At 44.9% G+C, this 15,549-nt stretch overlaps 1 protein-coding gene across 1 annotated transcript; it reads left to right on the top strand.

The window, feature by feature from the left end:
* The first annotated feature begins 1,335 nt into the window (after nucleotides 1-1,335).
* On the top strand, nucleotides 1,336-4,616 carry LOC130130056 (zinc finger BED domain-containing protein 4-like). Its single transcript, XM_056299787.1, has 2 exons — nucleotides 1,336-2,468; nucleotides 2,955-4,616. Exon 2 carries the CDS (start codon nucleotides 3,118-3,120, stop codon nucleotides 4,072-4,074), a length of 957 nt encoding a protein of 318 aa, XP_056155762.1. The 5' UTR covers nucleotides 1,336-2,468; nucleotides 2,955-3,117; the 3' UTR covers nucleotides 4,075-4,616.
* The last annotated feature ends 10,933 nt before the right edge of the window (nucleotides 4,617-15,549 follow it).

Raw genomic sequence — 15,549 nt, 5'->3', positions numbered from 1 at the left:
TTGTACCGGACCGTTGTGGTGAAGAGGGAGCTGAGCCGGAAGGCGAAGCTCTCAATTTACCAGTCAATCTTCGTTCCAGCCCTCACCTATGGCCATGAGCTTTGGGTAGTGACCGAAAGGGTGAGATCGCGGATACAAGAGGCTGAAATGAGTTTCCTCCGTAGGGTGTCTGGGCTCAGCCTTAGAGATAGGGTGTTGAGCTTGGACATCCGGAGGGAGCTCGGGGTAGAGCCGCTGCTCCTTCGCATCGAAAGGAGCCATTTGAGATGGTTCGGACATCTGATTAGGATGCGTCCTGGGCCTTTGGAGGTTTTCCGGGCACGTCCAACTGGGAGGAGACCCCGGGGTATAGACCCAGAACTCGCTGGAGGGACTACATGTCCGATCTGGCCTGGGAATGCCTTGGGATCCCCCAGGAGGAGCTGGAGGGCGTTGCTGGGGAGAGGGACGTCTGGAGTGCTCTACTTAGCTTGCTGCCACCACGACAAGACCCCGGAGAAGCGGCTGATGATGAGATGAGATGAGATGTAATACACACGTTTTGGCCTCTGTGCCAGGAGTGTTTGCAGGTCGGTACCACCATCCTCTGCAGAGGACCACTTCACTGCAGTATTATGGGTAACGTGAAACGTAGCTCAACTCTGTAATTGATTAGAATAATGTTTTTCTTAATTTTCTTTTCTGATCCACTGGAGTTCCTCTCTGCTGGCTGGGGTCCATGGTTGAGAGGAAAACATCTGCTTGCTGTGTTGTCATATTGCAGTCGGACGTACAGGAACCTCAGCAAACTGTCTGAAATGTGGAACACCGCTCAACTATTCAAGACAAACTTTGTTCTTTATCGGTCGTTTTGGTGTATTTTGTGAGAATCCTACTGAGGAAGAGCTTTGTTTACTTAACATGTCTTATTTTACCAGCACATTTCCACCTTCTGCACCAGTTTGCCACCTCTCCAGCTTCATTAAGAACAGTTGCCCCCAACATGTTAGCTTACCTACAGGCATGCTCAGTATAACTATAAAACAGGATTTTTCAACCTCGGATGCATCAGGAAATGAAGGATTTAAAGTGTTTCATGTCCAATGGAACGCGATTGCTCTTGTCTCCTAAACACTTGAAATTTGGACTTTTAGATGATTATGAGTTAGATGCAACCAAAGAAACCCAGCATGGAGACTTGTCACAAATCTGACGAGAAATCCCTGAGATTCTATGAAGCAACAGGAATGCCCGTCATGCGTCACAGAGAAACTGTTCCCAATCCGAGGCAATGCCGCCGCCCTGTGGTGTAAGTGAGGACTGCAGTGGCAAGGACCGAAAGCAACGTCAGCTTTATTTCATAGATACACATGGCATGCTGCAGCCTGCTCTGTTGCAGCCTCCACCCTCATCCTGCCAGACAAGTCACCGATGCTGCACCCGTGTCTGAAAACCACATGCATAAAGAAAAATATCGGAAATTAGGGCTGGGCGATAAATCGATTTTATCGATTAATTCGAATTTGTAATCAAGGACGATTTAATTTGAATGAAAATCGATTTTCTCGTGAACTTCCACCGCCGGCGCTCCTCTTGAGCTCCCGTAGGTCAGAGTGCGCTGCCCCGCTGCCCCCGCTTCTCCACAAATGCACATGGCAGCAAGCAAGGATGAGCTCGTCCCCAAAAAAAGGCACAGTGTCCTCGGTGGTGTGGAACTGGTTTGGTTTTGTGGCGTCCGACAGCGAACAAACCACGACCTACTGCAAAGTTTGCTCTAAAGCTGTCGCAACTAAAGGCAGCAGCAGCAGCACGACGCATTTATTTCAGCACCTAAAGCAGAAGCCTGCAGCGGACTGGGAGGAACGTTGCTCTCTGCGGGATTCACAAGACCGCAGCCCACAAACACCCGCTAAAAAACAATCCACATTAGCCGATTCCTCATTGTGTCCCTTACGACAAGAAAGGGACGCGGTGGAAAACTCTTACTGATGCAGTCGCGCTGCATATGGCTAAAGACATGGTCCCCATTTACACTGTGGAAAAGCCGGGGTTCATCCACATGTGAAAAACTTTCCACCCCAAGTATGTACTACCGAGCCGCAAGCATTTTGCCGGAGTTGCCTTGCCTCACCTGTACAACTGCACACGGGAAAAGAGCGCTAGAGAGCTGCAGGAGGTGTCGTTTTACTCCACCACAACAGACTTGTGGTCCAGCCGAACCATGCAGCCCTACATGAGTTCGACTGTACATTTTATCAACAACAACTGGACTCTGCGAAGCGTCTGTCTCCAATCAGCGTATTTCCCTGAGGATCACAAAAGTGAGATAACTGCCCAGGGGCTAAAAGATGCTCTGAGCTCCTGGAACCTTGCTGAAGACCGACTCATCTGTATGACAACAGACAGTGGCACCAGCATAATCAAAGCTCTCCAAGACAACGAGTGGCCCAACCTCCAGTGCTCTGGACATAGACTGCACAACGCTATAGGTAAGAGTCTAATGATGCATTCAAGTGAGTCTGACCTGAAAATGTATTTGATTCCCAGTGACGTAATAAGATATTACTTTATCAGTAAAAATGTTATTACAATACCAGTCAGGACATGTTATTGCATTTACTATTTACCATTTATTACATTATTGAGTTGTATTACATTTTCAATCAGTTATTAAATTATCAGGAAATTATTACATCATTGGGTGCTACAAGCCCCCTTAATGCATGATGTTCACATGCATAATTCGTGATTAATGCATTTTAATCAATTTAATACATTTACTCTAAATGTACAGGCACGATTCATCATAGTGGTACACACGCCCTGTGTTTGTGTGTGTCTTTCGTTTGCGTCAATACAATGTTGAAATGTGTAAAAAGACTTGTTGTGACACATTGAAGAATAAGTGTGTGAATGTAGTTCATGCCACAGTAAAAATCGTTTGTTTCTGTTTTCTTTATTTATTTATTATACAGAGAATGGTGTGAAGGACCCACGTATTGAACGTGCCATTGGGGTTTGTAAAAAGGCTGTTGCTGCCTTTTCCTAGTATAGCTGGAAAAAAAGAAGAGAGATGGGTGAAGTACAGACTGAGCTTGGTCTACCCCCTCATCAGCTAATAACTGAGTCCCCGACCAGATGGGGTTCACGACAAAAGATGATAGATTTCTGGAACAGGAGAAGGCTATAGCCCGTGTCCTGGGCTCAGACAAGAAAAGTCGGCATCTCGTGCCCTCTTGGCAAGACATTGATGTTTTAGAGTCCATAAATAAAGCTGTCAAACCACTCCAAGACTTTACTGACGCCCTGTCCGGGGAGGCTTATGTTAGCGTTTCCTACATTAAACCGGTGCTCCATTTGTTCAAAACCAGTCTCCTACAGCCAGAGGAGGAAGCCACCGAGCTCACTGAAACTATAAAAACAAACATTCTTCGGTACCTTGATGAAAAATACAGCAACCCTGTGACGGATGAACTCTTAGACATGTCTTCACTGATGGACCCCAGGTCCCGAACAACCTACATTGACCCAGGCAAGGTGGAACAAGTCAAAAAAAGGGCTGTCACTGAGCTGATGTCTCTGCCTGTGCCTGCTGAAAAAAGTACACCACAGCAGCCTGGTCTAGCTGTGCAGGTGTGTCAAGAAGCACAGCCTCCACCGAATAAGAAAATGACTTTAGCTTCCTTCTTCAAGAAGAATGTGCCACTGCCATCTCCCCACCAGTCAGGAGCAGGGAAAATAGAGACTGAGTTGGCAACCTACCTGTTGACCCCTGAGGCAGATCCAGACACTGATCCACTTCAGTGGTGGAAGCACCACGAACCAAACTTCCCAAGGCTCAGTAATCTGGCCAAGAAATACCTTTCTATCCCTGCTACAAGTGCCCCGTCAGAGAGGGTTTTTAGTGTGGGGGGGTGGCATTGTTACATGCAACAGGCCATGCCTCAAGCCAGAGGTAGTAGACAGGCTTGTATTCCTTGCCAAAAATTTGTAAAAAAAAAAAAAACCAAAACTAAAGACAGCATTGCAAGCACCTCACGTCCTGTACATTTACTAAAATTTAATGTTGACTATGCAATGCATGCAGATGTTTGATTTTGTATACATATTCAAGGATTCAAAATAGGGACAAAATAATTTTTGTATACAAAAGGCACCTTTGTTTAAATGCACATGTGAACTTAAATGAAAGTTTTGTTTGCACTGTATCAATCCCAATGGGGAAAATTATCTATTTTTGTAATGGCATTGCAATCTGACATATTAAATTTATGTTTTCAAAAAGTGTTTTATCAGGAACTTTTTTTTTCCAAGAGGAAGCACTTTTATGTTCTTTTTTTACATTGGTTTGAAGGTGCACTATATCACTGTCAGAGAAGTGAACCTTTTCTTAGGTATGTTTTCAAAACTGGGAGATTAGGTCCCTGTAAATTGGGACATTGTTTGAAGCCAGTAGAAAGGTGCTGAAATGTTACATTTTTGCTGTTGTTTACAATGGCAGGGCCTGCCATCTTGTTTACACGCTTGTTGCACTTTAACCCTAAGGGGAAATTTTGTTCAAATCCCAAAAGGGAAAATCAAAACAAAATAAAAGCAAAACTTGTTTTGAATAATTTCTTTGTTATTTGTTGTGTGTTTTTAAGAAGGAAAAAAATCGATTAAAATCGTAAATCGAGTTTGCTGTGAAAAAATCGGAGATTTTATTTTTAGGCCATATCGCCCAGCCCTATCAGAAATATGAACTATAGTTACCTTCTGAGATGAATAGCGAATACATGGGTTAAAAAACATGACAGTCAGTAGGAGCAAGATGGAATACATATGCGTGAGAGGGAGGACAGTGGAATGGTGAGGATGCAAGGAGTGGAGGTGACAAAGGCGTATGAATTTAAATACTTGGGGTCAACTGTCCAAAGTAGCAGCGAGTGCAGAAGAGAGATGAAGAAGAGAGTGCAGGCAGGGTGGAGTGGGTGGAGAAGAGTGTCAGGAGTGATTTGTGACAGAAGGGTATCAGCAAGAGTTAAAGGGAAAGTTTACAAGATGGTTGTGAAACCAGCTATGTTATATGGTTTAGAGACAGTGGCGCTGACGAAAAGACAGGAGGCAGAGCTGGAGGTGGCAGTGGTGAAGATGCTAAGATTTTCATTGGGAGTGATGAAGAAGGACAGGATTAGGAATGAGTATATTAGAGGGACAGCTCAGGTTGGACGGTTTGGAGACAAAGCAAGAGAGGCAAGATTGAGATGGCTTGGACATGTGTGGAGGAGAGTTGCTGGGTATATTGGTAGAAGGATGTTGAATATGGAGCTGCCAGGGAAGACGAAAAAAGGAAGGCCAAAGAGGAGGTTTATGGATGTGGTGAGAGAGGACATGCAGGTGGCTGGTGTGACAGAGGAAGATGCAGAGGACAGGAAGAGATGGAAATGGATGATCCATTGTGGCGACCCCTAACGGGAACAGCCGAAAATAGTAGCAGACATGGGTTAAAAAAACACTCCTGAAAAGACAACAATTCAGATGCATATTTTATAAACCAACACACACACACACACATTCACTAAACTGATTCCTGGTCTCAGATGCTCACAGGGGCACGTGGCAGCTTACTATATCCCATCTTGGAAAGAAGAGACTCACGGGAAGACGGTGGGTCTGGAGACCTGGTTCCATTTGGCAGCCGAACTGTAGCTTACCACACCATTCACCCGCCAGGCTCCATTAGTGTAACAATTCGGGGGTCCTCCAGAGTCACCTGGAACAGTTCAAAATAAGGAAACTCAATGTGATGCAGTTAGACGTCTCTGAAATGAGGATGCTGCTCTGTGGCGTCACGTGCCGTGTCTTTAACACCATGAGTGGGGCATTAGCCCTTATCCTTAATGTAACCCACTCTTGGGATGCGCAATGCTTTAGGTTCAGGAGGAGCTAAGGGCAGAGCCCAATAACCACACACACACACAAATTAATCTGAATTGCACCTTTAGTGTGCTGGAAAATACAAATACAATTTACAATTACAATGAAAATAATAAACTGGGCCCTTAAAATAAAGAAATAGTGCTGAAGTGTGATTTTCTACACTTCAATGAGTCAATGACTAGTCAGAGTTAATTGTCAGAGTTAATTGTCAGAGTGCACTCTGGGGTTTTGTTCAAAGGATACCAGTCTGGGTGACTGGCACAACTTGCCACATTGGATGGTAAGTAGAGTTGTCCTGCAGAGGTTCGGATCCGCTTCTTACTGCTACTCTGGTGGCTCGCCATCTATCAGCTCTCAAATGACTTCTCAGGATTCCGATCATAACACAAAAACCTGACCTGTACATATAACACAGGTTCGGTTACTTAAATTTATCTTATCTATGCTGTACAACATTCAACAATCAACATTCAAAATAATACCGAGTGTACTACATTGGTGAAATAATATATTCTAAAATATATTCTAAATTAATCCCAAATACTGGAATTATTTAGTTCTACAGCATGTATTTGATATACATGAACAATTTACAAACATTTCACATCAGGATGTATCACATTTACATGCTAACAACACAATGCTACATTAACAGCCTTATTGCTAGCTTACGGCGATTAGCCGAGTAGCCCGATTGCTAGGCTAGCTTACCAAGACACGTGGGATGCGATAACCTCGTTAAAACGGCACTCTTCACAGCCCGTGGCTCGTGCTGTAAAACCGATTAGGCAATTACCCACTTGAAAAGTGTTTTGTTTTTATCTCTGTTTTTCTTTTTATTCTCTTACCAAGCTCACGCACGTTGCGAAGCAATCATCGCTGATAAACTGCTCGCAGCGTCCACCCGCTCGTCTCGTGTGTCACTGCCCCTCCCTTCTCTATTCACACAGACACCACGCCCTCTATCCTAGACTCCATCAACCGAGACAGGTAAAAATGGAGCCGATAGAGGTAACTGATTTTAACGAAGTAATAAATCATAACTATAATATGAAATAAAATAAAACACGAACTTAAAACAAATTAATATTTATAACGTATATAGTTTTTAAATAAGTTTCTTTTTCTTTTACCCATTATTTCTGGCTGGGTTACACCCTCCCCCTCTTAACTAGCATGAGTCCCTTCGTGCTCTTTCTTCAAAATGCTGTTTACTCTCAAATGTATCAACTAAAACTTTATTAAATTCCTCTAGGATAGTCTGTGCAAAAGAAATGACAGGGTTCCCTAGCTGAGGGTAGGTGAACTTTCCTGGGGGTCTTCGCTGACGTTGAGACCTGCGTAGTGTCTTTAATTTGCTCGTTAACACCACTATCTGTCCCGTCCTCAGCAACAGGGCCTGTGCTTGTAGCCGACTGGTTGTCTTTCTGAGAAACATCTGTCAAATCAGATGAATTTGGCAAAGGATTATGGATTTCTCTTTCTTCAGTTTGATCACTTCGCAATTCTTGCTCATCTTCTGCAACATTGGTTTGCTCGTGAGAAGAGTTATTGTCAACAGATATTAACTGTTCTTGTTCTCTTCCAGGCAGTTTTTCCTCTCTTTCTGATCAGGACAATTCAGGTGAGTTTGTTTTAGCTTTTGTTGTTTGTTGACGTTCAGCTGTTTGATTTGTGTTTCTAGCTGATCAGTGTCTCTTTGGTTTTCAACACAAAGGTTTTTTTCAGGTTCGTCTTCCATTTGATGTTTTGTCTGTGTTTTCTTCCTCCACAGGTGAGCTTGATACATCAATTTCAGAAGGATCAGGCAAGTTCACTCTTAAGTTTGTTAGTTCCATTCTTAGTGGAGATTTTGTGTGGGTAGATTTTCCACTTCCAGTTACTGTAACTTTCTCAGGTTGCATGATACCAGAAGGAACGAGGACTCGTGTCTCTGTCTCAATGATTTCCCTAGGATAGAATGAGGGACTGCCATCCTCTTCCTCATCTGAGTACAGAGGTCTCTCCTCTGTTTGGATGGGATTTCATCTCGTTCTAGGTTTGGTAGCTGGTGCTGGTCTTACAGGTTCTTCCTCTACCTCATGAAGGCACCCACAAGGGAGTAATAAGTCTCGATGCAGGGTGCGCAGAGGCCCATCTTGACCCTCAGGGCACACTGTATAGACAGGCAGGTCTCCAGCTGTCTTTTGCACAACATAAACAGTGGATTCCCACTGATCAACGAGTTTATGCTTGCTGCGGAGATGGAGGTTACGCACCAGGACTCTGTCTCCTGTCTCTAGACTAGACTCTTTCACCCACATGTCGAACCTTCGTTTGTTCTTGTCAGAGTTTTTTTTTTGCGTTTATTATAGCTAATTGGTAGCTTGCTGTCAGGTGAGAATTGAGGTTTTTCACATATTGCGGGTGTGATATGGGTGAGCTGCCTTTTATGGGTAATCCAAAAGCAATGTCAATAGGCAGTCTTGGCTGGCCCCCAAACATAAGCCCGTAGGGTGAAAACCCGGTTACTTCATTCCTCATGCAGTTATGTGCATATGTGAGAGGCTTCACATACTCACGCTATTTTGTCTTTTCTTTCCCCTTTAGAGTAACCAACATGCTCAGTAGTGTACGGTTAAACCTTTCTACTGGGTTACCCCTGGGGTGATAAGGATTTGTTCGGGTTTTCTTTATACCAACTAAGGCACACAGTTCCTTGATTATTGCAGACTCAAAGTCACGGCCTTGATCGCTATGGAGATGTTCAGGAAATCCATAGTGTACAAGAAACTGTTCCCAAAGGCATCGAGCTACTGTAGTGGCCTTTTGATCTCTGGTCGGTATGGCCACGGCATACTTTGTAAAATTGTCAATAATGACCAAGATATCCTTGGTGTTGTGACTGTCTGGTTCAATAGACAGAAAGTCCATACAGATGAGTTCCATAGGACAGCTGGTTTGGATACTGACCAGAGGTGCAGCCCTTTCTGGCTGACTTTTCCTTTTAACACATCTTGCACAGGTTTTGATCTTTGACTCAACATCTGACGACATCTTGGGCCAATAAAACCTGGATCTGACCAATTCAAGTGTGCGTTCCATCCCCATATGACCCATCTCATCATGGAGACTGGTGAGTACAGACGCTCTTAACACACTTGGAAGGACAAGTTGATACACTGTTTGGTTATCACATTGTCATTTCCTGTATAACAGACCATCTTTAATTTCAAAGCGAGCGATTTCTCTGAGCATCAGGGAAAGTTCTGGCGACTCTGGCCTTGAACTGACATTCACAAGCTCCCCTGATTCAAGCAGCTTGATGACCTTACTGATGATAGGATCTGCCTGCTGTAGCATGCTTAGCTCTGTGTCACTGTATTTTGGGACTGTAAATAGACCATTAAAAGACCCTTCCTCCTCTTGAAATGCAGCTGGGATAGCATCTGGATGAATTGCTAGTGACTCAATGAGGCAGGTAGATAGTAGGGGCTCATTCGGTATCATAGTATGAACCTGACAGGTTGCCTTGACAACCTCCTCAGGTGCCAGGTGATGAGAGGTAAACTCATGGATCTTCAAGCTTTCCTCTTGAGAGCAGCTGTCATTAGTCAACTCTCCATGTGATCTCCTTGACAGACCATCAGCATCCTGGTTCTGCTTTCCAGCCCGATATTTGACGTCGAATGAGAAGGTGGACAGGGCAGCCAACCTGCGATAGCTGGTAGCATCAAGCTTGGCAGTGGTAAGTATGTACCTGAGTGGATTATTATCGGTTACCACTGTGAAAGTGTTGCCGTACAAGTAGTAATGAAACTCTTCCGTTATAGCCCATTTCAAGGTTAGAAATTCCAGCTTGTGGGCTGGATACCAAGCCTCACATCTTGACAGACCTCTACTTGCATAAGCAATAACACGACTCTGCCCATCCTGCTCCTGGTACAATGCCGCACCAAGGCCTGTCGTGCTAGCATCCGTATGGAGAGTATAGGGTAACTTAGGGTCTGCAAACCCTAGGACTGGGGATGATGTTAGTTTCCCAATGATCTCCTCAAAAGCTTTCTGACAAGCTGGTGTCCATCTTTCTCCAACTGGCTCCTTAGGGTTGAAGTATTTGGCGTCTGTTTTGGTCACTTTGGTAATTTTCCGGGTTAGTGGATAGCCTGCAGTGAGATTTGTTAAGGGTTTCACGATTTTTGAGTAATCTTGCACAAATCTCCTGTAATAACCAGAGAACCCAAGAAAGGATTTTAACTCCTTTAAGGTCTGAGGTCTTGGCCAGGTCTTGAGTGTTTCAATCTTTTGAGGATCTGTCTCCACCCCACTCCGAGACACAATGTGTCCGAGGTAACGCACTGATGTCTGAAAGAAGCGACACTTTTCTGGTGATCGTTTCAAACCGTTCTCTCGCAAGCAGTTCAGGACATTTGTCAGTCTAACTTCGTGTTCCTCTAATGTTTTAGAGAAAACGATAAGGTCATCAAGGAAAACAAGCAACTCTCGTACGTGTAGTATGTCGCCCATGCATTTTTACATCAAGCGTTGGAAAGTGCTTGGTGCGTTTGTTATCCCTTGCGGCATACGATTCCATTCCCTAAAACCTAGTGGACACACAAAAGCTGTCTTTGCCTTGTCACTTTCTTTCATCTCAATCTGGTAATACCCTGATTTAAGATCCATCACTGAAAACCATTGAGATCCAGTAAGTACAGAGAATGACTCCTCGAGGTTTGGAAGTGCATAAGCATCTTTGATTGTTTGCATGTTCAGTTTTCTGTAATCCACGCACAACCGAACATCACCATTCTTCTTTTTGACAATCACAATAGGTGATGAGAATGGGGACTCTGATTCACAAATGATTCCAGCTTCCAGAAGTGTTTGCAGGTGACGCCTCACAGCATCATAATCCTGTGGGTGGATTGGACGTGGTCGATGTTTGAAAGGTGTTGTGTCCTTGAGTTTAATACAATGTTTGACTTTGGTTGCATGACCAAAGTCAAGGTCATGATGTGAGAATACGTCAGAGTAGGAATTCAGCTTTTTGGTTATTCGAGCTTTCCACTCTTCAGAAAGTGGGGAATCGCCGAAGTCAAACTTGAGATTAGCATTCATGTCACACTGGTGTTGGCTTGTCTGGTTATCATTTTGTTGTTGACTTGAGCAGCTAGCTGTTTGTGGTTGACATGACTGACTAGCTTCTTGTTGCTGACTGTGAGCAGTGTTCTGGATTTGAATAATTTCTTGAGGAAAACTGACCTCTGCAATAACACTAACTGATCATCACTCTCCTCACCAGATACATATTCACTTAAATAACCTGTTTTTTTCCTCACTCTAGAAGGGTATTGTGTAGGCTCATGGCTTGGCTCGCCCGTCTGTGTTTGGCTGTTCACCTCAGGCCTAGTTACTGGGACCTGGCTCTGAGTACATCCTGGACTCACATCAGTATTTTGCCTGGTCTTGCTAGCCCTATTCTGCACCTCGAGGTCATCGTCATCAGGCGTCATGTCAGTCTGTGTCTGCTGCTCTGCAATCGTTTTTGTCACAAACTTAACCAGTCTGTGCTTCTGCACTTTCCCATTGTCAGGATAATAGACCATGTAGGTTGGGCTATTCTTGTCGTACCCGACAAATATTCCTTTCTCACACCTCGAGTCTAGTTTTCTCTTGTCATGCTTATAGGCATGACACACTGACCCAAACTTTTGCATCTTGGAAATGTTAGGCCGTTTTCCTGTCAACGTTAAGTAAGGCGTCTATTTTGTGTGATTGCAAAAGCATCTGTTCCTCACTACAGCTGCTGTCTGCACTGCATACGTCCATAACACTTTTGGCAACTCGCTCTCTATTACCATACACCTTGCCATGTCAAACAGGGTTTGCCAGTTTCGCTCAGCTGTACCATTCTGGTGTGGTGAGTATGGTGCTGAGGTCTCATGCCTAGTAACTGCATTTCTGCTGAGTAGTGCCTGGAAATTCTTTCCCATAAATTCTGTACCATTGTCAAATCTGATACATTTAATTTTCCCGTATGGGGCTGTACCAGCAAGAAACTTCTCTGTTGCTTGCACTGTGTCACTTTATTTTTTTTAGCAACTACACGAACTCTGCACTGGAATAATCATCAGTGAATGATAACGCAAACCTATACCCGCCTCTGGACTCTGGGTCTATTGGTCCCACTAGATCTGTGTGTACCAACTCTAGAGCTGCTTTGGCTCTCACATCAGTCTCCCTATTCCTAGTTTGGATATACACTCACTGGCCACTTTATTAGGTACACCTTGCTAGTACCGGGTTGGACCCCCCTTTGCCTTCAGAACTGCCTTAATCCTTCGTGGCATAGATTCAACAAGGTACTGGAAACATTCCTCAGAGAGTTTGGTCCATATTGACATGATAGCATCACGCAGTTGCTGCAGATTTGTCGGCTGCACATCCATGATGCGAATCTCCCGGTCCACCACATCCCAAAGGTGCTCTATTGGATTGAGATCTGGTGACTGTGGAGGCCATTTGAGTACAGTGAACTCATTGTCATGTTCAAGAAACCAGTCTGAGATGATTCGAGCTTTATGACATGGCGCGTTATCCTGCTGGAAGTAGCCATCAGAAGATGGGAACACTGTGGTCATAAAGGGATGGACATGGTCAGCAACAATACTCAGGTAGGCTGTGGCGTTGACACGATGCTCAATTGGTACTAAGGGGCCCAAAGTGTGCCAAGAAAATATCCCCCACACCATTACACTACCACCCCCAGCCTGAACCGTTGATACAAGGCAGGATGGATCCATGCTTTCATGTTGTTGACGCCAAATTCTGACCCTACCATCCGAATGTTGCAGCAGAAATCGAGATGCATCAGACCAGGCAACGTTTTTCTAATCTTCTATTGTCCAATTTTGGTGAGCCTGTGCGAATTGTAGCCTCAGTTTCCTGTTCTTAGCTGACAGAAGTGGCACCCGGTGTGGTCTTCTGCTGCTGTAGCCCATCTGCCTCAAGGTTCGCGTGTTGTGCGTTCAGAGATGCTCTTCTGCATACCTCGGTTGTAATGAGTGGTTATTTGAGTTACTGTTGCCTTTCTATCAGCTCGAACCAGTCTGGCCATTCTCCTCTGACCTCTGGCATCAACAAGGCATTTTCGCCCACAGAACTGCCGCTCACTGGATATTTTCTCTTTTTCGGACCATTCTCTGTAAACCCTAGAGATGGTTGTGCGTGAAAATCCCAGTAGATCAGCAGTTTCTGAAATACTCAGACCAGCCCGTCTGGCACAACAACCATGCCACGTTCAAAGTCACTTAAATCACCTTTCTTCCCCATTCTGATGCTCGGTTTGAACTGCAGCAGATCGTCTTGACCATGTCTACATGCCTAAATGCATTGAGTTGCTGCCATGTGATTGGCTGATTAGAAATTTGCGTTAACGAGCAGTTGGACAGGTGTGTCTAATAAAGTGGCCGGTGAGTGTATTTTCCCTGAGTGCACACTTCGCAATGTAGGGTAGGTTTGTCTACTTTGCCCTTGATTGTCATACCATCAACAACATTTTGTAATTTCTGAACATCATCGTAATTACAGTGCCCTAGAATCTAATGCCATGTCTGTATATCAAAACACGCTTTACATTGGTCATCACATTCATCATTTACTGTGTGCAAGTAGTATAGTATGTTATGCTCATGAATGTGGAATTGTGTACAGTCTCTGTCTCGTCGAATGTCCTTTCCTTTCCTGAAGATTACGGTCGCTCCGCTGGCAGTAGCTGCTTTCACAGAAAAGGTGTCCTGCGGGTATGAAGGGATGTACAACGCCTGCCTCAACGTCGTGTTGTGGCGTCGCCCTCTGCTGTCGATCAAGCACACCTCCGCGTCTCCTCTGCGCTCTGCGATTCCGTGGCTCCTTCTGGCATCAGCCAATTCCACGCAGTGTGTCTCGGCCTGGAACCTGTCGTCGAATTTCTTGAACTTTGCTATATCCGTGATGATATGTGAAGTTGCTCCCGTGTCCACCATCAGACCTCTCATCTTGACACCGCGTCCTGGCTGGATCTTCGCATCCCCGTCGTTCATCAGCAATGCATATGCCTTGTTGCTCGCCTCCTCGGACACTTGTCGCGCATCGTCCCGCCGCTGCCTCCGTCTGCAGGTTGCGTCCCGATGTGTGGTGCTTTAGCACCGACTACACCACTGCTTGCGTTGACATGCTCTGGCTTTGTGTCCTTTCAGGCCACATCTGAAGCACACTATGTTTGAAAAATAGTATTAAAGTTGTTTAAATGTTAATTTTGGTGTCAGTTAGTTTCTTAATAGACATACTAACACACGCAATGCATTAATATCTCAATATCTCAATTGGGTATTTATCTTGACAGAATATAGAGTTTAAAAATCGGCGGTCATTTTGACCACCCATGGTCGTTTTAGGTAGGAGTGAAATCCCCGTCGTTCTATTGTTAACTAGAGTTACAATGGCCATGGGTACTATTCACAGAGGATTGGGCAATGGTTGCAATCACAGCATCGTAAGATGGTGACAGATAGACTCTCAGAGCCCCCTCGGTTCAGGGTCAGGGATGGTCGTTCCTTCTTCACATAGATGGCCTCTTTGACTCCCCGTTCAAACCAGCGTTCCTCACTATCAAGAATGTGCACATCCTCATTCTTGAAAGTGTGGACGCTGGCCTGTAGATGGTGTGGAGCCTGGTGCATTAGCTCTTCTGTGTTGTGCCATACTCTGGACAGGATATCTTATGTAATATGGCCTTTGACCCACTGCAGCCTACCAACACACTATTTACAACAGCAGACACCTGTTTCTCAACTTCTTCTCCAGCATTTTAAGCCGAAATCTGCAACATTTTATCCTTAATAAATCATCATTTTATCCATCTGGGCTGTGGAGTCAGGTTACGTAATACTAACAGGCATCTTTACCATGGTTGGAGACGCTCTCCAGTCTCCATATACTACCGTTTACATGCAGCAGCAAACACGTTGTTGGAAACAAGTCCAGCGGTGAGGATTGAAACGTGATGCTGATGTGGCTGTGATGAGTAAAACAGTGTTCCCACACAGTGTGATGCAGTTTGTGCTACATTAGACTGTCTGTGTTAGCTTTGGTCCCAGGATCCATTTTGACTAGGGTGAGAACTGCAGCTTGTTCTTAGTGCCAGAAAATCAATTTCAGCAGGCGTATTTCTCTCTGCCTCCTACATCCAACTATACGAGAACATTGTTCTACTGTGATAGTGACCGTCTGTCCTGCGGAGTGGCCAGATCAGCATCACGGTTTAAATGGATGAAATAGCAAGAAAAGTTGTGGATTGCAGATTTGAATTAAGGTTTGATTCTGTACTCATATACTACCCATTTACTCACAGCCCATAAAGCTCCAGACAGTTATGTAACAGTATTGATGAGGCAGCATCTGGCCAGGATCACACTATTCCCCCCCAGTTCCCCCTGCCCCCTGAACAGGCACCCTGACCGATCAGAGGAGGCACTAGTGCAGCGACCAGGACACATACCCACATACAACTTCCCACCCGCAGACCTGGCCAATTGTGTCTGTAGGGACGCTCGACCAAGCTGGAAGTAACACGGGGATTCGAACCAGCGATCCCCATGTTGATAGGCAACGAAATAGACCGCCACGCCACCA

Source organism: Lampris incognitus, chromosome 19 (assembly GCF_029633865.1).
Source record: "Lampris incognitus isolate fLamInc1 chromosome 19, fLamInc1.hap2, whole genome shotgun sequence".
NCBI classification, from domain to species: domain Eukaryota; kingdom Metazoa; phylum Chordata; class Actinopteri; order Lampriformes; family Lampridae; genus Lampris; species Lampris incognitus.
The sequence above is the reverse complement of the archived record's forward strand: the minus strand, read 5'-3'. Positions and strand labels throughout refer to the sequence as shown.

Excerpts from the sequence above, each read along its gene's own strand:
- LOC130130056 (XM_056299787.1), top strand. The coding sequence starts at position 3,118 with ATGGGGTTCACGACAAAAGATGATAGATTTCTGGAACAGGAGAAGGCT.